The 21,467-nt window shown below is 42.4% G+C and overlaps 1 protein-coding gene across 4 annotated transcripts; it reads left to right on the top strand.

The window, feature by feature from the left end:
- The first annotated feature begins 847 nt into the window (after nucleotides 1-847).
- Nucleotides 848-19,560, top strand: LOC134647862 (villin-like protein quail). Of its 4 annotated transcripts, XM_063502205.1 has the most exons (17): nucleotides 2,118-2,559; nucleotides 4,957-5,046; nucleotides 10,947-11,060; nucleotides 11,437-11,645; nucleotides 12,120-12,321; nucleotides 12,853-13,158; nucleotides 13,590-13,740; nucleotides 13,969-14,114; nucleotides 14,344-14,514; nucleotides 14,764-14,850; nucleotides 14,943-15,036; nucleotides 15,724-15,954; nucleotides 16,908-17,045; nucleotides 17,385-17,540; nucleotides 18,061-18,167; nucleotides 18,597-18,782; nucleotides 19,377-19,560. In XM_063502205.1, exons 1-17 carry the CDS (start codon nucleotides 2,530-2,532, stop codon nucleotides 19,488-19,490), a joined length of 2,532 nt encoding a protein of 843 aa, XP_063358275.1. In that variant the 5' UTR covers nucleotides 2,118-2,529; the 3' UTR covers nucleotides 19,491-19,560. The 4 variants fall into 4 exon arrangements, with proteins under 4 accessions (XP_063358274.1, XP_063358272.1, XP_063358273.1 ...); XM_063502204.1 differs by lacking the exons at nucleotides 2,118-2,559; nucleotides 17,385-17,540; nucleotides 18,061-18,167; nucleotides 18,597-18,782; nucleotides 19,377-19,560 and adding an exon at nucleotides 848-1,263 and having other exon boundaries at nucleotides 15,724-16,336; XM_063502202.1 differs by lacking the exons at nucleotides 17,385-17,540; nucleotides 18,061-18,167; nucleotides 18,597-18,782; nucleotides 19,377-19,560 and having other exon boundaries at nucleotides 2,114-2,559; nucleotides 15,724-16,336.
- Nucleotides 19,561-21,467: the final 1,907 nt, after the last annotated feature.

Below are 21,467 nucleotides of genomic sequence, written 5' to 3' on the forward strand. Positions count from 1 at the left end.
CGCGCCGTGTCCAAGATCACCGCCTTCTGCATCTGGCCCTTGATCCAACCACCTAGCGAGAGTCTCTCAAGATGTTGGTCGAGACTCTTCGCTATTAGACCGTTCGCTGAAACAACTATCGGGACAATGATCGTCGAATCAACATCCCACATGGCGGTTATCTCGTGAGCCAAGTATTCTGGCGGGCTCAGCACGGTTCCATTTTTATCGACTATCACTATGCCCGTCACTTTCGCACTTACATACTTGTTAAAACGTGACAGGCATGGTGATAAACGATAAAAATGCGACCGTGCTACTAGGGCTGAAAGTAAACAGGTTCAGAGGTATCTATACTAGGTAACTAATAGCTACCTACTCGTATGTACCTACATAATTAATTACATTCTGATTTAAACTCTAGCATCCCATGGTTCTAATACTAGTAGTACCTACTAATTACCTCCAATGAAATTTATATTATTATTTGTATAACTTACCATATCTCGGGACCATGGGGTCCCGGACCATTGGAAGACGTGCGTGCGGCCGAAGCCAACATCACAGAGGCCTTTTAAGACAAGTTTGATGTCATATAGAACGCCTGCTGGAACCATTATTATTATTATCATTCGAGAGGTTAAAGCATAGACATTTTTGTGTAAATCTTTCACCCCCAAGAGGTACACAACACAGCCACACAAAGCAAATACGAGTAGGTCCATTCCAAATGGTTAACGTTCATACCTAGCACCGTTTTACACTTTACAGACATGGTATTATGTAGACACCTACATCAAGAATAATTTACGTTTTGTGGGTAGTTAACGAATCACATACATTTGAATGTCTAAATTCGGCAAGCATCTGCCTCATGTGCACATTGTTTTTGTCACGTCATTGTGTTTACGGACGTTACGAATCCAAATTATAAACGAAAGTGAATCAGCTCATGTCAAAGCTCACAAAGTGCGCGTCCGAGCGTGGTTCCTGGCCCTGATTCCCATCGGTGATGATTGTTGGTCACGGGCCAACCAATTAAAGTGTTTACTAGAGTTAAAGTTAGCTGTGGGATCTAGAGGTTTAAGATATACTGGTTAAGTTAAGCTCAGACGATCGTTCGCGTATGGTCAGTCGGTGGAATAATCTCTAGTCCCATAGTCCTCCTGTGTCTGGTGTCAGTGTATACGAGCCTGGGCTCGGTCGCCGTGGCTTCTGCATTCCGCGAATCCATTAGTAAATAAGAAAGTGAGATAACAGAAGACGTGGATGGATGAATATCAGGTTGGGTATCTTGCATGCGTTGTGCAAAAACTATTTTAATTGGTGTGCTGTTTATGAATATAGTTGTTTTGTATCAGGCGGTCTAGCATAAGTTGCGTTCTCGCGCGCGAGTCCATACTTTAAGTCACGCTATGTGTATGAAGTCGCGCGCGAGAGCGCAACTCATGCTAGCAGGTCAGGACCATGGAGCTGGTGCTGGAGCATGAGCGTTATTGATCTGAAATTGTTAAGAGTATGATTATTTAACTGTTTAATAATTACCGTAACATGGGGTGAGTAGGGTCAAAACTGAAATTCAAACCTGGATAACATTAGATTTTTACATATGAAAACTGAGTGGTGTATATATAATAAGTGTTCCGGACGATTGTATTTTAGTTTTTATTTTATTTTAGGTAGTTCCATTTCATAACTTTGACAATAAAGGGGAAAACCCACCTCACCCCGTAGTGCCTCGTATTTGGGGTGAGAGGGGTTTTCATAGAAAGTTGATTTTGGAAGATTGTTGGATCGATTTTTTTTTATTATGAGTATTACTATAGCTCCATTTTAAATTGGAATAGGTACATTCTTTTTGTAGCAGTAGCCTTAAAATCCCTTTTCACCCCCCTCTCAAACCTTCTCTCCCCATTCATAACCCACCTCTCCCTGCGAAACCTACTCACCCCGTTTTACGGTATTCTCTCACATTTCACTTAACCAGACTTATCTTAGCCTAGAATCTGTGTTAGTACAAAATACAAATTTAAAACTCTTGAAATTAGTATTTGAATTGAGACCAAAACTCAAAATTAGTACCTATACCTACTTATAAAAATCAAACTTTGCTCAGCATTAATGAGTTAGATGTGTAAAAGTAAACTGCAATTAGAGAATCGCTCCGTAAAACAAACACATCGTGGTAAAGTGTAATTTGTCGTTCATTACTTCAAATAATTGAGTGAGTAGTTAAGACAGCTGTCGAAGCCAGATGAAACCGTGATAGCGGCCACCAATCAATCGGACGTACGTCCCGCCTAGACTTTCGCGGGAATTAATGTATTCTCCATTTTATTAAACGTCAGCGCAAGAGGCGTGAAACAATTTTCTTTTTTCACATTATTCACTGGCCGGCGGTTAGTCCGCGGAGAGTGTGTGAGCGCTGCGGTCGCCTGAGCTGTTCCAGTGTTTACAAATCGGTCTGATAGCAGTGATAGCATCTTCGCGATCTGGGAGTGCCGCGCGGTGATGGGAGCGGGCCCAGTCGGCTCCTGACCACACACGGATATGCATGTCCTGGAGATTGGCGCTGACCAAGTAATGTCCCAAAGTCAAGTGTTGTGTTTTAAGGCATGCGACAGTGGAAATAGCATAGTGAAGTTTATATTTATCCTGTTTTGTGTGTTGTTTTGTTTTCTATAAGATAATTTGTCACTAGGGTTTCTGATTTTATGACCTATTTTATTTCTCGAGTTTCGAGAATTTTTGAGCACAAATTGTCGAGTTGTCTTGAGTTCTAGAAATCTTGAGCAGAAACCCTATTTGTCACTTAATTAACCGTGTAGAATACATGTGCCTACTTATTATTTATCGAAAACATTTAATGGGTCATATTTTCCCACCGTGTTGCACACATTAGCTGCATTAGCAAGCACATTATTACCTACGAGTACCTTATCTTAGTCCGGGCACTTATTCTGTGGTCCGGGTCTATGATGCCGCGGCGGGCCTGCTGAAATATTATCTCTTTCGTACCTTAGCAATTACTTTGCGAATGATGTCTGTAGTGTAGGTAGGGAGTTAAATGTCTTGTTTGTAAACTATCATTTTGTTTAGCGAAGGTATGCTCTAGGGCTTCCAAATACCGGAGTTCTCACAATACCGGTATTAATACCGAAACTGTATTCATAAATACCGGGATCCCGGGATCGCGGCATTGGATATGAATCGCTTAAAAATATAGTTTTATTAAAAAGGGGAATTAAAAAAGGCTCACTGGAATACCAGATATGTCCTAAAAGCTATTACAACAATAAACAATCAATGCCGCCATCTACAATAATTTTATTTCACACTCCAGGTTTGCAATAATTTTATCCAATTTGTTGACTTCACCTCACCAGTCACATTTTTAGTCCAACTTAACCAACCAGACAACTTTTTTCAAATTTCCTTCAAAATTGGTTTGCCATTATTACAGTTATCCTTGCACTTTCATTTTATTTTTTGATAAAATTATAAGAACTAATTAAGTTAATGTCACTATCATCATATTCATCACTCACATAACTTCAGGATTCATCCACCACCAACCACCAAATATTTATCTGACGCATAGGCAACGATCTTGTTTCAATAATAAAATGAGGGCTAGAGGCCAGTTAGAGTTAGACCAAGTAAAGTCTGATTTTGATAGCATACGCAGTAAGTACGCAGTGCAAGTGTTATTTGTACGTCATAATTTCATAGAAGTTTGACGTTTAAAATAACACTTTCACTGCGCGTGCTATCAAAATCGTTGCAGACGTTTCTTGGGCTAACTCTTAATGCATCTGACGTTTAGTAAGCTTTTTGATACAGCTGAATATAATGGATTTAAAGGGTTTATACTGCACATTTACCTCGTTTATTTAAATACCGGGATCCCGGTATTGCCTTTAAAAATACCGGTATTAAAAAATGCATCTAAAAAGACGGGATCCCGGTATTTCGGGATTTCGGAATCCCGGTATTGGAAGCCCTAGTATGCTCTTATAAAACTGCAGACTTAGGCTCTCCGAAACATGTCACGCGAGTGACTAAATACACGTGAGTTAAAACCTAAAATTAGATTTTGTTGAGCAAATATGGGCATTTGTTCAGTTACAGTCAGGGGCGTATTTACCCTAGGGCCATCCGGGCCATGGCCCGGGGCGCCAACCCTCAGGGGCGGCATATGCCGCCCCTAGCGGATTGCATTTTGTTTTTCTTCCTTGACTTCTGGGGCGGCGAAATGAATTGGCCCGGAGCGCCAAATTTCAAAATACGCCCCTGGTTACAGTAGGTAGTCTAGTAAACTAAACTATTTTGTTAGCCGCTCCTAGATCCATTGTGAAGAATGTGAAGGTAGACAAGTTAGCCACACAAAACACATTCTTCTTCATTCACGTTACGAAGGTTCTGATACATTGAATTGATCCAAGGGGCGCTCCCACGGCGTTGGACGCACCCTTTCTTAATACATTAGCCTAACTATTGTGCAGGTGTACCCACCCACATTTAACTATTAATATAGGTACTCACTTAGATCATTATGTTCATAGGTCAGGAACACTTGAGTTTGCCTGCTTAATTTTAATAGATGATGATTGCGTACTTGAAGGTGTTTTTTTACCTGCTTAATTTGTTGTCGTATATTTTTCTTGTTTTATATAGGTACACGGCGCTAAAACACCGCCTAAAATAGGCACTAATTTTATTTAAGTCATCCACAATACGCCTGTTTAGTTCTCCTACATGTACAGTCGACGTCAAAGATATGTAAACATGTAAATGTATGGTTGAAGGCGTCTGTACATCGAGTCAAAATGAAAAACCCAACCTAAAAGAATTATCACCTCACGTAGGTAGATCTAAACTACACTCAAGACTAATTAAACTTTGTAGGATATTTTTCATTGCTCTTGAGTATTGACTTCTATAAAAAGTTCTAAAAGTTAACGTTTGTGGCGACAGGATGAGGATGGCGGGAGCACTCGCGTCGCGGAGGCGGCGTTCCGGACCGTCCCGCGCGACCACACCGCCTTCATAATCTGGAGGGTCGCGGTAAGTACATATTACACATACAATAAGCCGGACAATAATGTCGTGCCCGGGCTCATTACTTTCTAAATAATAACATTTTCTCTAACAATAATGTGGCCAGATAAGTCGTGTGACCTATCACGCACGCCTAATGTATCACTTGTCATTCACGCCACGTGGGTAATTTGAGATCCGACTACCTTTTACTATGGGCATTAGATGGCGGTTTCGTAAGAGCATGTAAGAGTCAAAGGTAGGTATGGCACCGTAGGTAATATCATTATTTCACTATTCGTTACTTCTACGATGGTATGATGGTGAAGTGTCCACAGTCGTCAAGTCCCTCGGCCGTGAGGATACGACCAAGAAGATGCTGATAGCAATAGGTATTAGGTGTACGTCTTGGTTCTATTAAGTCTCCGCCTTCAAACGCTTGCAACTACAGGGTTATTAAACCTACCTTTCTACCTAACGGTAGATATAAAAAGAAAATTCCTACCTCTAAAAATTTAAACTCAATTATCAGCTCAATATAGCTTGAAGACTTTTTTCATTTTCACCGCGCCAAGAATTTGCCATTTACAATTTTACAGTTGCAAAAAAGATTAGGTCCGGCGACTGCAGTGGTTCTAGACGTTTCCGATCGAATTGCTCGAGCGCCGTTACTGCGCCCAGCGGAAACGGTTCATTAAAACAATAAGAGGGTTCTCGCTCCAAAACCGTAATTATATGTATCTTCAAGTTCTGTCACTTTAATAGTGTAAATAGGTAAGTAGGTACGGTAGGTATCTGCACCAAAATCTTAATTAAGTAACAAAAAATAACAATAGTGTGAATGTCAACACATTCAGGTTATAGCTTTTTCCTGGGATATTTTTTCGTGAGAATTACTTAGTTACTTTATGAACAAAAACATTATTTGACGGGACATCGTAACCGCGGAGTCGTGCGAAAGGTCAGCGGAAAGAAAGGCGTTATTATTAATACCAACATGGGTACCACAAATTTTATTATGTTTCTGTACTTATTTGCTCAGTAAATTGAAAAATTGCAAGTGTGGACAGATTGCAGGGGACGCTTTGGCCGGACGAATGGGCCGGAAGCACTCGTACCTAATCTTTGTAAACTTTCAAATAAAATAACAATACATAGTTCTAAAGAAAGAGTCAAAGATACCTACCGATTTTTTTTTAAATAGACGGATTGATATAACAAGTTATTAGCCTAATATCATGAACATGATCATTCGCATCGTTCACTTTTATTACACTGCATTTTCTTCAGAAGCACGACCTATTATCGGCAAGAAGATCACTGCCCGTAGATCGATTATTTTGGAACTAAGTATCACGAGTAGCACAATGGAGAATCGCTCGTGACTTTAATTATTATAATCTTCATTTCTCTTGCGCAAGATGTAAATTGGCATATATTAGTACCTTTTGTGTGAGCAAGTTGTTAAGTCTAGTGGCATAATACTGCCGTATCCGAACTTCAAGATATTCACAAGAGACGACACATACTAGATCCATTCTAGATACGTTATAGTTTAGATTTCAACTAGTTCTCTTTTGCAGCGCAATTCGGGCAACCAATGTCACTTTTACATGCTTTTACGATAGATCGTGTTAGATATCTATTAGACGTGAATTAGATCTCTAAGTAATATCTTGTGGAAATCGTTCAAGAGTATCTCCAGAATCGCGGAAATGTCAAATTTAATAGGATAGATCTTAAACATAATATATCGTTATCGTATCTTGGCGATGTCTAAAAGATATGTAATAGATGTCTATTACAAAATTCGAATCGGGCCCATAGTCTGTAAGATATGCGAGATGCGAGTCACACCAGCACACCTTAGAGAGATTTGGACGTTACGATAAAATACTGTTTGAAATAACGACTTGACAAATGTGATAGAAGCTACATATAGGTAAGATGTTATCTTTAGCTTAGCGGAATTTAATGCAATTAGTGTCATTTCAAGCGGCGACTTCCTGACGTGAAATACATAGAGTTGCAAGAGAAAGTGTACAGTTAGTCGAGTGCAGCATAAATTGCAGCGAGATGCATGCTAACTAGCGGGCAACTGCAGCACGCTCGGTGGTCGCGCGCAATGCGCTTATTGCCACTTTGTTAATGTGGATAATCTAAATCGTATCATGGGAAACATTATTTACTTAGAGCAGTTATTCCAATGGCCCGATGTTTATGCTCTAAGTACGGAAACCGTAACTCATAATGAATTTGTATGATTAGAATTTTAGTTTCTTCGACAAATACGTAGGTACCGCAGGCACAAATAGCTTGAAAAGCAGTTTGTTTATATTGTACCTACCTACTAGAATCTAATAACACCAACACAATTACCTACTATTACCTATCCAGTGTATTCTTTAAACTCTTTAAAGTATTGCATACTCGTCCCTACTTGCATTATGTTCTATAAATGGGCTTTTTCCACAAAATAAATATCGAAAACCCGATTCTTTCAAATCTGGACGTTCTTGGGCTCATTCTACTCAGAATCGACAGCACTCTCCATCCTACCATTAAAAAAAGATGTCCCAAAATGTCCATTCCATTACGACACGTTTTTAGTATGAGAAAAATTTTCACTTGTATGTAACGTGACGTAGTGGAATGTACAATTTTCATACAAAATTTTGGGACATCTTTTTTTAATGGTAGGATGGAGAGTGCTGTCGATTCTGAGTAGAATGAGCCCAAGAACGTCCAGATTTGAAAGAATCGGGTTTTCGATATTTATTTTAGAAAAAGCCCAAATATGCATATCCACCATCATCATCCTGGCGTCAATCCCAGCTGTGCCCCCGCGCGGGGCGCGAGGACCCGGGGTCCGCCTTCCGACTCCTTCGTGTCCACTTTGCCCGATCTTCGGCGTCCCTGGTGGTGAGTCCGTTGGCACGCATGTCCTCCTTAACGACATCAAGCCATCGCTTCCTGGGCCGGCCTTTTCTTCCCGTACCGGGAGGAGGCATATTAGGAAATATGCATATCCACCAACTACGCTATTCCATGGAATGCCTGCCTTGCTGCTACCTCATAACAAAATTAACTAAATAGGTAGGTACGTAATGTTTGCTACCCCTCCGAAAAATACCTAATTATAATGCAACGCACTCACACAGTTTACAACAGTCACGAAAAGTAAGTCATTTCCGTCAAGCTTTGGAAACTTTCAATTTCAAAAATAATTTCAATTTAACAAATTTTCCAAAATAAATACTCTACATACTTACCTACCTATATAATTATAACCTGGGCTTTATAACAACGAAGAACCTATCCTAAAATGTATGTTTATTATAGTGCAAGTAATAGTATCTACGTAATTTCAAAACTTAATTTTTTGCTCTTGTTTTACCTACATACCTAGATCAAAATGAGTTTTAAGCTAGTGACAAATTGCTAAACCTCAGAATAGAATAGATAGGTACTCCAATTTTATAGTCATTACTACAAAACTTTTCTTTAAAAGCAACTGTTACTTGTTGAGTCATCATCATGAGAATCTTCGTCTACAGAATACAGATACCTATTCATAATAGAGTTAAGTTTCATGCAAATATAGCGTCTATGGCTATGCCGTAAGAGCAAGTGAAGCGTGCCGCGTTATCGCAGCATCGCGCAATGTACAGTCACGCACAAGTGCCTAATATGGAACTTATTACGTTGTAGTAAGGTTGACGAATGGTCAGTTATTTTAATGTACGTGGATAGTATAATATACAGCTGTGCCGCCGACCGCGACCAAGAAAGCAAGAAAAGAAAGAAAGATGTCTGGACTGAAATCATAGTCATTTGCTTTAGTTATTGTATCAAGTTGTCTATGATAGCATAGCTGATAAAAACTATAAGTACCTAATAGTATGATTAGTATGAAATAATAATAAAGTCATACCATACCGAATTGTAGTAAAGAAAGACGAATTATTGGCCAATTATATATTATGCCAATAATAATATATTATGCCAATAATACCTACGGTAGAAAGCTTTTCAGAAGTTTCATTTATCATATTCATGCAACAGAAATTCAGCACAAATTAATACCTTATTTTTGAACAATATTCAGTTGCAACATTTTACAAACTAGGTGGGTAGGTAGAAACAGAACGTTCAGAAACAAGATAAAAATACAATTTAATTAAAAACGCGCATACTTGCTTCTAGTTAACTAAATAGGCACTTCTAGACTAAATAAACAAAACAAGTTATCAATTATTTATAATCATCTCGAGCTATGAGATAAACTGTCGAAAGTGCATGGATAAAAAATGAGTTTTCGTGAAAACTCGCGACACGCGCGTGACTACATGATTGCAGCGAACGTATATGCACGAATGCATTCGCCGCGTCCATAGCCCACGGGCATTATATTTTCTCTGCACTGTAATCAACTCAAATCACCGCCTCAGCTTTTGATCTAAATTGCATTTGGAGAAAACAGAGGCAATTAGAATATCTTATTATGAAATGTTTTACTCACGAAGTTAATTAGGCTGTGGTTACGTTGTGAATGAGTTAAATTAAGTGGAATTTGGCTTATAATGGTGTACCTACTTAACTTTGACTTAACGCTTTCTATAAGATAAGGCAGACCCCGGCCGATTTGTGTTTTCAATTTGATATCCTATTTAGCGAACTTAACGTTTATCGTGTAAATATACAACTATTTTATCATTTTTCCAACGATTGTAACACTAATATCGACGGCAATAGCGTTAGAGACGATAGTTAACTTTTTTCTGTTCGTATTTAATTAAGACTTATTTCACTTTTTGCCGGTAACACCGGTTGTTACAAACAGACGCTAAAGATAAAATTATATCGTGCAAGGTGCAATAACCAAACCATAGGTAGTAGGTAAGGTATATATATGACTGGAGATAATAATAATATATGGTACATGTTAGCAATGTCAGAAGATTGGTAATGTCACGAGGCTTCATAAACATTGTCAAATTGTGCCCTTCGTGTGTATCACTGACACCAGCGAGTTTAATCGCCGGTACGGACGACTGATCATTTGTAGCCTAATGAGGGACATACATAGCCGCATTTCACTTTCAATGGTCACTCGTACTTGAATAACACCATGCATAAGTACCAATGTAATGATTACGCAAGTGTATCAAGCAAATTACAAGTTTCAATATTATTTCCATACCCACAAATACCACACCAATTAAGTACCTACTAAGATTTTAGAATGGTTTTTCGTTTTACAGCAGTAGTACACAAAGTGAGGAATGATTGAAGAACAATGCTGCCCTCCTAAGGTAAAAGGCCGTATTTTCAAAGAACACTATATGAAAATACGGCCTTTTACCTTAGGAGGGCAGAATGTACCTATCGAGATTTTCAGTTCCGTTCCGTCTACGTCGCCAAACATTTTCTTCGTAATAAGTATGAGTCCGGTATTCGGAAAACAAAATCCATTCTAGAGAAGAGAACGATACGATATGTACTAGATACCTGGTAGTTTAGATTTGAACTAGATATCTTTTGCAGTTGAATTCGGGCAACCAATGTCACAATCGTTTTGAGATCTAAAAATATATAACGAGATGTTTTAGACATTGTGGAAATCGTTCAAGAGTATCTCCAGAATCGCGGAAATGTCAAATTTGACAGGCTAATAGATCTTAAAAATATCGTTGTCGTATCTTGGTGATGTCTAATAGATATCTAGTTCAAAATCCGAATCGGGCCCATTAGTCTTTAATCGACATGAAAATTGGACATTAATTTAATTTGTTGTCCGATTTCATGTCGATATGGATATATCGTGTTTTTTAAAGATCCCACTGTTTTGTTTATTTTGTGAATTATTCGCTAGAATGTTTTGATTGTGTACATTATCTAAGTAGGTACATTTGTCTCTCATGCAGGAATCGGGCACAGAAATGCTTCCGCGTAACCACTACGGCACCTTCTACGATGGGGAAGCCTATTTAGTGTACTCCTCGTCTATGCCTGGCCAGCCAGCAGGCCCGGATGTTATTGTAAGTACTTATTATACTACCTACTGTCGCGGTTAGGTACCATATGCGCAGTCCCATTATTTTAGCTAAAAGACGTAGGTACTGTTACTATTCTCTAAGGCTTCGTATGCTTTTACGTCTCATGAATCACCCTGTATGTGACAGTCTGACAGTGTCGCCTATAAACGACATAATTATTATGTTATATCTCCGCAAGTGCAAATAAAAACTCGAAAACATCTGTCAGTTTCCACTAAAAGTCCTGTCACAATTTCGTAAAGCACTAAAAGTCGTACACAAAATTGGTATTTTTATCGATGTTCTCATCCTCGTTCGGGAATGGAATACACACTTATAACATTATAACATTTCAAATCTTTCTATGCCCCTGTTACAGCGCAAAGAAGTTAAAGAGAACGGCAATACGGAATGCGCTGAACGCCACATCCACGCATGGGCTGGCGAGCGTTGCGGCGCCCTAGCGGCCTTGGCGCTTCGCCGCGGGACTCAGCTATCTTCCTACCTGGCTGTGCCCACCGCCATACACCGAGAGGCCGCCAGCAAGGAATCCCCCAGGCTGTTATCGTACTTCCGTGATGGGATCAGGTTTGTGAAATATTTTCGCAGTAGTAGTAGTAGGTACAGCAGCAGCAACAACAGCCTTATCTCTATGCGTTCTTTCGACAAGTGAGCTGGCGAGCTCCGACGCTCCTCGACCGGCAGCTGTGATAAAATCAGATTTGTTAATGTCTAGTAATTTAAGGGTATGCAGCGTAACAATTAATAATCGGCATTAAAGGGATACCTACGAGCTACGGCTAGTTTAACCTTTTGAACGCCACAGACGCCAATTGACGTAAACGCAAAATCGTGACAACGACGCCAAAGACGTACGGCATTTGACGTCGATCGTTTTTTGATGGAAATCTACTTACTGAAAAACACCCCACTTTTGGGTTGGCATTATTTATTCACAAAACAAAATTTTACCCCCGTGGCGTCAGTGGCACGGCAAATGAATGCGCCGTTTGGCGTTCAAAAGGTTAAATTTTAAATCAAAAACGATGAAAATTGTTCCAGAATCCTGCGAAGCGGTTGCAACCTGAACGGCAGCGCGCGTCTATACCGCGTGCGCGGGCGCCGCCCCGTACTCGTTCAACTGGACCCGGTGTCGTGGTCGCAGCTTGCGGCTGACGGGGTCTTCGTGCTCGACACCGCCTCGCTGCTGGTGCTGTGGCTCGGCCGCGCCGCTAACTTGATCGAGAAGATGTTTGGTGCTAAGGTATTCATGACTTCATCCACTCCACCGTATACTTAAATGCTATCTAACTTACCTTTAGTCATGTTTATAGCAATTTTGAACGGAATTTTCTACTTCTGATGTCAGTAGTCCCGACTACTAAGTACCGTAACGTATTTATCTTTTTTAGGGTTCCGTACCCAAAGGGTAAAAACGGGACCCTATTACTAAGACTCCGCTGTCCGTCCGTCCGTCCGTCCGTCTGTCACCAGGCTGTATCTCACGAACCGTGATAGCTAGACAGTTGAAATTTTCACAGATGATGTATTTTTGTTGCCGCTATAACAACAAATACTAAAAACATGTAAAGACAGAATAAAATAAAGATTTAAGTGGGGCTCCCATACAACAAACGTGATTTTTGACCGATGTTAAGCAACGTCGGGGTCAGTACTTGGATGGGTGACCGTTTTTTTGTTTGTTTTTTTGCTTGTTTTGCTCTATTTTTTGTTGATGGTGCGGAACCCTCCGTGCGCGAGTCCGACTCGCACTTGGCCGGTTTTTTTTCTTTAGATCGCATACCGCATGGCGCGGGGCGCGGACAAGGGCATGACCGCCCGTCGCATCGCCATCGCGCACGACGGCTACGAGCAGACGCTCCCGCCCGGCGACCGCGCGCTGCTCGACGCGCTGCTGGAGCTGCGCGCGCGCTCCGTGCGGCCCGCCACGCCGCCCGCGGACCCGCCGCGCCCTGCGAGGCTGTATCGCGCGACGCAGCCGCCGCGTGTCGCGCCCATCACCACTCCGTCGCAGCGGCCGGCGGCGAGGCTTGAGGAGCTCAAGCGGGCGCCGCTGTTTAGGGAGGATTTGGTTGACGACGTAAGTTTCCTTCCATCTGTCCTAGATCGACACGTTACTAAACTACCACCCAGGGCCTTGTTTGTCATTTGCTACCCTAGATAAGTAGGATCTAGACATCTTGTACGGGATATCTCGATCGCTTGGTCTTGCCAGACAGATTACCAACTAGATTACGTACGCATTATCGATTGATGATACTTACTGACCGCGCGATACTTAACCGCTCCGCACCCTGGTGCTCAACAGCACATACTTTTACCGAAATTTTATTGTTAAATGTGACGTTATCTATGAAAAGGGACCTTATTGTCGATGGCGCTTACGCCATTAACGATACTCCGATATAGATACAATGCCGCGCGAAGCTGTGCGGCGTAAGCGCCATCGACAATAAGGTCCCTTTTCATGGATAATTCCCCAAATGGTTATGAAACCTTTTAATGTTCCAGGGAGTTTACATCGTTGACGCCGGCAGCCGTGGCGTGTGGGCCTGGGTGGGGCCGTCGGCCGGAGCCTCCGCGAGCCGTGGGGCCCTCGCCGCGGCCCGAGGCCTCGCACGCGCTCGCCGCCACGTAGGCCCCGTGTCAGTCACTGCTGCAGGTTCGTCTTTTAATTATTTATTTATAAACAAAAACGACCTCGTGTATGAGGATGCCGGAAAAAAGCAGGTTTTCTTTTTTTACGATCAGGCGCGCGTGTGAGAGATTTTTAAACCTCAGTTGATCTCTGACCGGTGGTACGACCTACTTAACTCCTCAACTGCGATGTGGACAACAGTGTTCGTAAAACTTTTAGCCCATACCATTACTCAACTTCCTTATTATTTAGGCCGCGAACCGCTGGAATTCGCTGCGTTGTTCCACGATTGGCGCTGGTGCGACAAACGCCGCGACAATCGCGTGCGAGTCGCTCGTTCTGCTACAACACGGCTGGATGCCGTCAGTCTGGCGTCCAATGCATGGCTTGCAGCCGAGGTAAGAGACACGAAACATGTTAAATATCTTAGATGTAATTGTATGTAGTGTGAGTATTTGAGTGTTTCCTTTCCGTACGCATGTGTCATGTATCACAACCTAATCCAATCAAATTAAGGCAACGTGTATAATAAACATTGCGTCTCTACCAGGAATCTAAATGACGGATTTCAGAAGTGAATCTTCTGGGATGAGGAATTTAATCATATACGCGTACTTGTACATCCAGGCACAGCTCCCGGATGACGGGTCGGGTGCATTGCGTGTATGGCGCGTGCAAAATGGGCTCATAGAGGTGGAGCGCCCGCAGGCTGCCGTGTTCTACGACCGGGACTGCTACGTCGTGCTGTACACCTACCACGCGCCGACTGGAGACCAGTCCATACTCTACTACTGGATGGTGAGACATTAGTCAAGTGTGGGTAATTGAACAACTGGGGCACTTCACTTGCACCAAATACTGGAAGTAGAAGTGAAGGACATCTCGTTGTCATCTTTTATGTGATGTGTACGTCGAGCTGTACGCCTAGGTAAAAACAAATTATACCATGCGCCTACTATTTTCCAGTCTATGCCACAGCCGCCTCACGATGGTGAGGCATAAATGTGAGGTATAACATATCAATTACTCAAATTTTATGTCTTTCAGGGTGGCTCTTCGCCAAATGATCTGAGGAATTTGGGTGCTAAAGAAGCTAAAGACCTCTACAATAAGTTGGGGCGTTTTCCCGTCCAGGTAGGTACCATTATTCTCACCTTTATAGACAATTCAGAAGCTTTTATGAAATATTTAGTATTTTTTTAAATTAATGCAATATTTGCTTTCAGGCGTGGGTTTATCAAGGCAAGGAACCGGCGCACTTCTTGCAAATTTTCAAAGGACGTATGATCACTTATGTCGGCAGCGCTTCAGACTACGATCGTAAGTACCTGCCTACTCGCTTGTTATAATTCCCTGTCAATCTTTGTCTTTGTTGGTCCACTCGGTTTTGCAGTTCCTACGATTTGTCTTCATCGGTCTAGATCTCCCGTAGTCGTAGATGTCATAATGTACAGAATAAAAAAAGAATCCTATTACTTCTAATCATTAGGTAAATTATCAACGCATTACGGGCACGCAACACAAGTGACGTCACACAGCACAGCTGACATATAATTCCATACACGTGTGTGTATTTATGCAGAGAGCCGAGCCGTGCTTCATACAACATCTGGCGTGGTGGTCTTCAGGGTAGTCTACATTATCCGCCTGATGCTAAATTCAGCAGACATGTATGAAAAAAACCGGCCAAGTGCGAGTCGGACTCGCGCACGGAGGGTTCCGCACCATCAACTAAAAATAGAGCAAAAAAAATCGTGTTTGTTGTATGGGGGGCCCCCCTTAAATATTTATTTTATTTTATTTTTAGTATTTGTTGTTATAGCGGCAACAGAGATACATCATTTGTGAAAATTTCAACTGTCTAGCTATCGCGGTTCATGAGATACAGCCTGGTGACAGACGGACGGACGGACAGCGAAGTCTTAGTAATAGGGTCCCGTTTTTTACCCTTTGGGTACGGAACCCTAAAAATTGCTTACCATTTATCTGTTTTGTTTAATTTCCTAGCTATGGGCCGTCGTGTGGTAGCACCATCACGCGCGCTCATCCTCGTGTCGGGGCAGTACGCGCGCGAGGCCCGCGGCGCGGAGGTGCGGCGGGGGGCGGCGGGGCGCGGCGCGTGCTACGTGCTGCGCGAGGGCGCGCGCGTGTGGGTGTGGTGCGCGGCGCACGCCACGGGCGACGAACGCGAGGTCGCTAAAAACATGGCCGCGGCCGAGCACACGCTCGTCATGCAAGGTAAGTGTCAGGACAGTACGCGCGCGAGGCCCGCGGCGCGGAGGTGCGGCGGGGAGCGGCGGGGCGCGGCGCGTGCTACGTGCTGCGCGAGGGCGCGCGCGTGTGGGTGTGGTGCGCGGCGCACGCCACGGGCGACGAACGCGAGGTCGCTAAAAACATGGCCGCGGCCGAGCACACGCTCGTCATGCAAGGTAAGTGTCAGGACAGTACGCGCGCGAGGCCCGCGGCGCGGAGGTGCGGCGGGGAGCGGCGGGGCGCGGCGCGTGCTACGTGCTGCGCGAGGGCGCGCGCGTGTGGGTGTGGTGCGCGGCGCACGCCACGGGCGACGAACGCGAGGTCGCTAAAAACATGGCCGCGGCCGAGCACACGCTCGTCATGCAAGGTAAGTGTCAGGACAGTATACGCGCGCGAGGCCCGCGGCGTTAATGTTCGGCGCGGTGCGTGCTACGTGCTGCGCGAGGACGCCCGAGTGTAGGTGTGATGCGCCCGTCTACCACAACGGAGACCAGTTTTCGGAGGAACAAATTCATATATTCTGATTGATGGCTAAATATTATAAAACAAACAGTAGGTACATGACTTAGGTCAAAAGTAGAGGCTGAAAAAGGGATCTCCTCGGGATACCCTTTAACTATATGTGACATATCTATCCGTTAAATACTCACCGACAGCCTTTCGTCGATGTGATGTGTCATACTTATGGAAAACTACAAGAAGTATCCGGAAAAATTTGAAGTATTAGGTAGAATACGTTTTTTAACCATGTTTAACATGGAGCACACCCCCAAATCGTCCTTCAAAAAAGGCGAGGGCTTATTTTACCTCACGACGAATAATTTGATCTGAACCTGCAAACTCCTTGACTCCACCTTCCTCTTTTACTGGATTATCTCCTCTCCTCTCCAGCCTGCACCATTGAACAGTATTATGGCAAAATAAAGTTATAATTTCAGGCAAAGAGAAGCCGGACTTCTGGGCGGTCATCGGAGACCGCCGCGACCTGTTGGTAGCCTCGCCGCTGAAGGAGATGGAACGCCCGCTGCCGCCGCGCCTCTTCTACGTGTCTTTGGGTGCTCCTGGACAGTATTCTTGTAAGTGTGTGTGTGTGTTTTTTTTTTCAATTTAAAGTAGCAGTGGTAGTAAATACGCCGTACAACTTACGCGGTTTATTCAAAAATGGGACAGTAGAAGATAATACGCGATGATTTTATTCAGCAGTCGGTGTCGTTCGACAGGTTTTTAGTTACCTATTTAAATAATAATTGTGACGTTATCCATCAAAAGGGACCTTATTGTCGATGGCGGTTACGCCATTTTTAACGATGCTTCGATATAAATACAATGCCGCGCGACGCTGTGCGGCGCCGGTAAGCGCCATCGACAATAAGGTCCCTTTTAATTGATAATGCCCCAATTTTCTGTATTTTCAGTTGAGGAGATCATCTCGTTCAGCCAGTACGACCTGGCGCCAGAGACGGCGGCATTGCTGGACGCGCACACGAGCGTGTTCGTGTGGCTGGGCGCGCACTGCTGCCAGCGCGCCAAGGATGACGCCCGCGCGCTCGCGGGGGCTTACCTCGCACAAGGTATTCTTCTTTAAATATTATCTATACTTGGTCAACCAGATCTTGTCAGTAGAAAAAGGCGGCAAATTTGAAAAATGTAGGCGCGAAGGGATATCGTCCCATAGAAAATTTGAATTTCGCGCCTTTTTTACTGACAAGATTTGGTTGACCAGCTATATATTTAGGTCGCTGTAGACCACTCGCCTGTCAGTTTTTGGCGAATCCCTTTGCGGGTTACATTACATGTAGGTACTTGGGAAATGCAGTATAGTTACTTGTACTCTCAATGTATCTTTTACTTGTAATCATACATATCGGGGTGTTTGTTGTGGGAATGTTTTATGTACATCGCCAAAATGTATCTGGATGACAGATGCTATGAAAAGTCACGACTATTTCCGTTTACGTTTCGATTGCCGTTTTCTATCAACGATTGTCGTCTTCTTCCAGCCGTATTGTACCTAAAAACAGAATGTACGACGAATCTAGATTATTCTGGATATCACAATTAACAACTCGCCGTCGCTCGTTGTATTCGCAGACCCGGCCGCGCGCGACCCCGACACGCCGGTGATCGTGCTGAGCCAGGGCCGGGAGCCGCCGCACTTCACGGGCTTCTTCCCGCACTGGAAACACTCCATGTGGAAAGTAAATACTAATTACTAGTAAATATTATCAGTGTCACTTAAGGTCAGTTGCATTAGCCACAAAGACTGTTCAACGGTGAACTATAGACTCTTGGTCTCCGGTTGACGCCGTGAATTTCTATAGGTCAGTAATATTTCCATAGAACGGACGCAGCTTACGGGGCCCACCAGAGGCCCCTGTTTTTGACTTAACAACTATTAGAGATTTGTAACTTCGCAAGTAACAAATTGACTTTAAGTAGGTATTCATTTCTTTACCATATAGGTACCATTTCTTTACCATACTTTAGTTTGATTTGATATTTGCGGCTTAGATTTGTTTTATAATTGCTGTTTTTTTTTAGCTTGTATGTAAATTCCATGTTGACGTGTAAAAGTGCCCTTGTGGCCTATTTGCTGAATAAATGTTGATGTTTGTTTGTTTTACCAGGGCCACAAAACATTCAGCGCCATCATCAGCGCCCTCGAAGGCAAGGCCATCGTGCAGAATGGCAACAGCGCGCTGCAGAGCGGCAACAGCGCGAACCGCTTCGACCAGCACGAGAAGTACCCGCTGGCCGTGCTGCGCGGGCCCAAGGACCATCTGCCTCCTGACGTCGACCCGCTAGCTAAGGAGGTACCTACCAGTGTTGGCCGAAACGTTAATGCAATTGAAAATGTTGGCCATTAACCATTATAAATTGAACCTTAAATCGTAACGGACAATTACAGTTTACGGTTCAATTTATAATGGTTAATGGCCAACATTTTCAATTGCATTAACGTTTCGGCCAACAGTGGTACCTACATCCAAGATATTCCTAACAAGTGGTCTAGACAAGTCTCGGTAGCAATAGTGCACATCAGAGCGGCAACAGCGCGAACCGCTTCGATCAGCACGAGAAACACATTGTACATCGAAGATATTTCTAGGAAGTGATCTGGACAACGCTCTACCGGCCTAGCCAAGGTGACAATCGCTATCGCTTCGCCATCGCTTGGTGTCTCTATCACTCTTCCATATTAGTGTGACAGTTGCGTTTCGATCGCTACGCAGCGTAAGCGATTGGCACGTTGGCTACGCGGCCTGAGAAAAGACCCCGATGAATTTGAAAATGCAATAACGTAGCAAAACAAGGAATTTAATAGTCATGTCTTTGCCCAAACTCAACTCTTGTGAGCTAATGTATTCGTAACTTTGTTGGTCACCAAGTTAGAATGTATTTTCCAGCTTTACCTGACGCACGACGACTTCGTGTCCGCGTTCCACATGCCGTACAGCGATTTCCGCGCCCTACCCGGCTGGAAGCAGAAGGACCTCAAGAAATCCGTCGGCCTCTTCTGAGTATACACGGTTCTGTTCCCACTGATTCTAGTATCAAGCCCGTTGCAGCACTTGAAGGAATTCTTATTGAACATAATAATATATTCATTAGATACAGCCTGAGAAAATCAATAGGAGTTCCTAAATACCCTATATAAAACTATGGACGCCTGAAGTGATGGTATATTAACCAGTATAAACAAAAACTTTAGATTATTGGTTGCTTTGATATTGGGACATGTATTCGAGAAAAGTTATGTCGCGATCAACCTATCAACGGAGCTGATAATATAGAATGAATGGAAGTAGATCCAAACACGCATCCCATATCAGTATTTACTTAGTCGTAAGCTCACAACAGTATACAAGTTTCGCACGACACGGCAACGTCGCCTGCGGGTTCGTTGTATGGAACCACATCACACACTGCTAGACTAGAATATTGTATTGCATTAGTCGTTCACGATGTTATTGTTATCATTTGTATAATCAAATTGTTATTATTGATTGTTTTATTGCAAATTTTATGAATGTTTTATGTAATTATTTATATTAAGTTTCGAAATAAAACAATGAGTTTTTTTAATGTTATTTATTTTTCACAAATGTAGCACTTATTAGCTAGGCATTAATTTTATGATAAAATTAATTAATAATCTTTACAATATACAAATTCCTTAAAAATCCATAAAATATCGGTTTATTTTAAAACATATGTACATTATAATAACTATTGATAGATTTAACATAGTTTGCCTAGATGATATGGGAGTGGGCCGTAGCTAAGGCACGTGGTATTAGTATATTGCATGACACGTATTACGTAGGCATATACATATAATAATTATTATTCGCTCAGCCCGCGCACGGGCGCATACTCATTTCCGAAATTATTTTATAAAGTAATAGATTCATAATGTATTAGAGTAATAACGTTACACCTACTACGCGATAACTGTTAAGCCGAACAAACTATCGGCGCAAGCTAACTGAGAAGTATTCTTTACAAATGAGAAGCTAGCTAGTTAGGAACTTACAATTTTAGCTCGATAAATAAAACGTTACAATAAGAGATGTAATTGAATAATAATAAATAATTTACATAATATGATTTTACATTGTCCACTATCGGAGTGTTATACGTCAGACAATTTGGGAGTATTTCTTAACATACAAACGTGTATAAAGGATAAGGCTACGATTACTTAAAAAAATACTCCCGAAAAATGTCGTGTAATAAAATCAGGTTCATAATTATGCATAGTAAATAACAATAATTATTATCATACTGAATTAATATTAATGACAAGCACGGAAACAAAACGTGGACTATTAAAATAAGACGTGAAACAATTTGTTTATGCTGATTTTCAAAATTTCTTTGGCAAACGAACCATTTCCAAACTCGCGAAAAATAAAATATCATGGAATGGAGAAACACAATGCAACAGCTGCCTAATTATATAAAGGTATTTAAAAATGCATCTCAAAAATAAGCGTATAACTACGGTGATCGCATTCTATCAAACACTTAAGTACCTAGGTAAATTTGAAATTCGTATGTCAGTGCATAAATGAACAGAGATTGTTTCGGACTTATATCTAAAATAATATAAAAGCGATAACTGGACAAGCGAGAGAGTTGAACTTGAGTCAATATAAAACTAAGACAAACAAAACTCAACATAGCTTTCGTCGGAGGAATGTAAACAGTGTGTAGAGCAATAATAAACAGCGCATCTATTCAACAAGAACCACTAGTAACAACAATGCGTCGGAGGCCTGCTTCCTGTAGCACCGGGGGCGTTCGTAGACACGTCTTCACTATCACAGCTCAACGAGCGCGGTACGGCGTTCCAAAAGGCTCAAACGGACGAATAACATTCTATAGTGTTTTGTTTTTGGCCAATCCAATTCACAGCGTAGTGAAGTCACAGACAAGACATGCTCTAGACTGAGCATAGTAACGCTACCCCCTCTGCCACTATATACGGTAGT

This window comes from Cydia amplana, chromosome 5, assembly GCF_948474715.1.
Source record: "Cydia amplana chromosome 5, ilCydAmpl1.1, whole genome shotgun sequence".
Lineage (NCBI taxonomy): Eukaryota > Metazoa > Arthropoda > Insecta > Lepidoptera > Tortricidae > Cydia > Cydia amplana.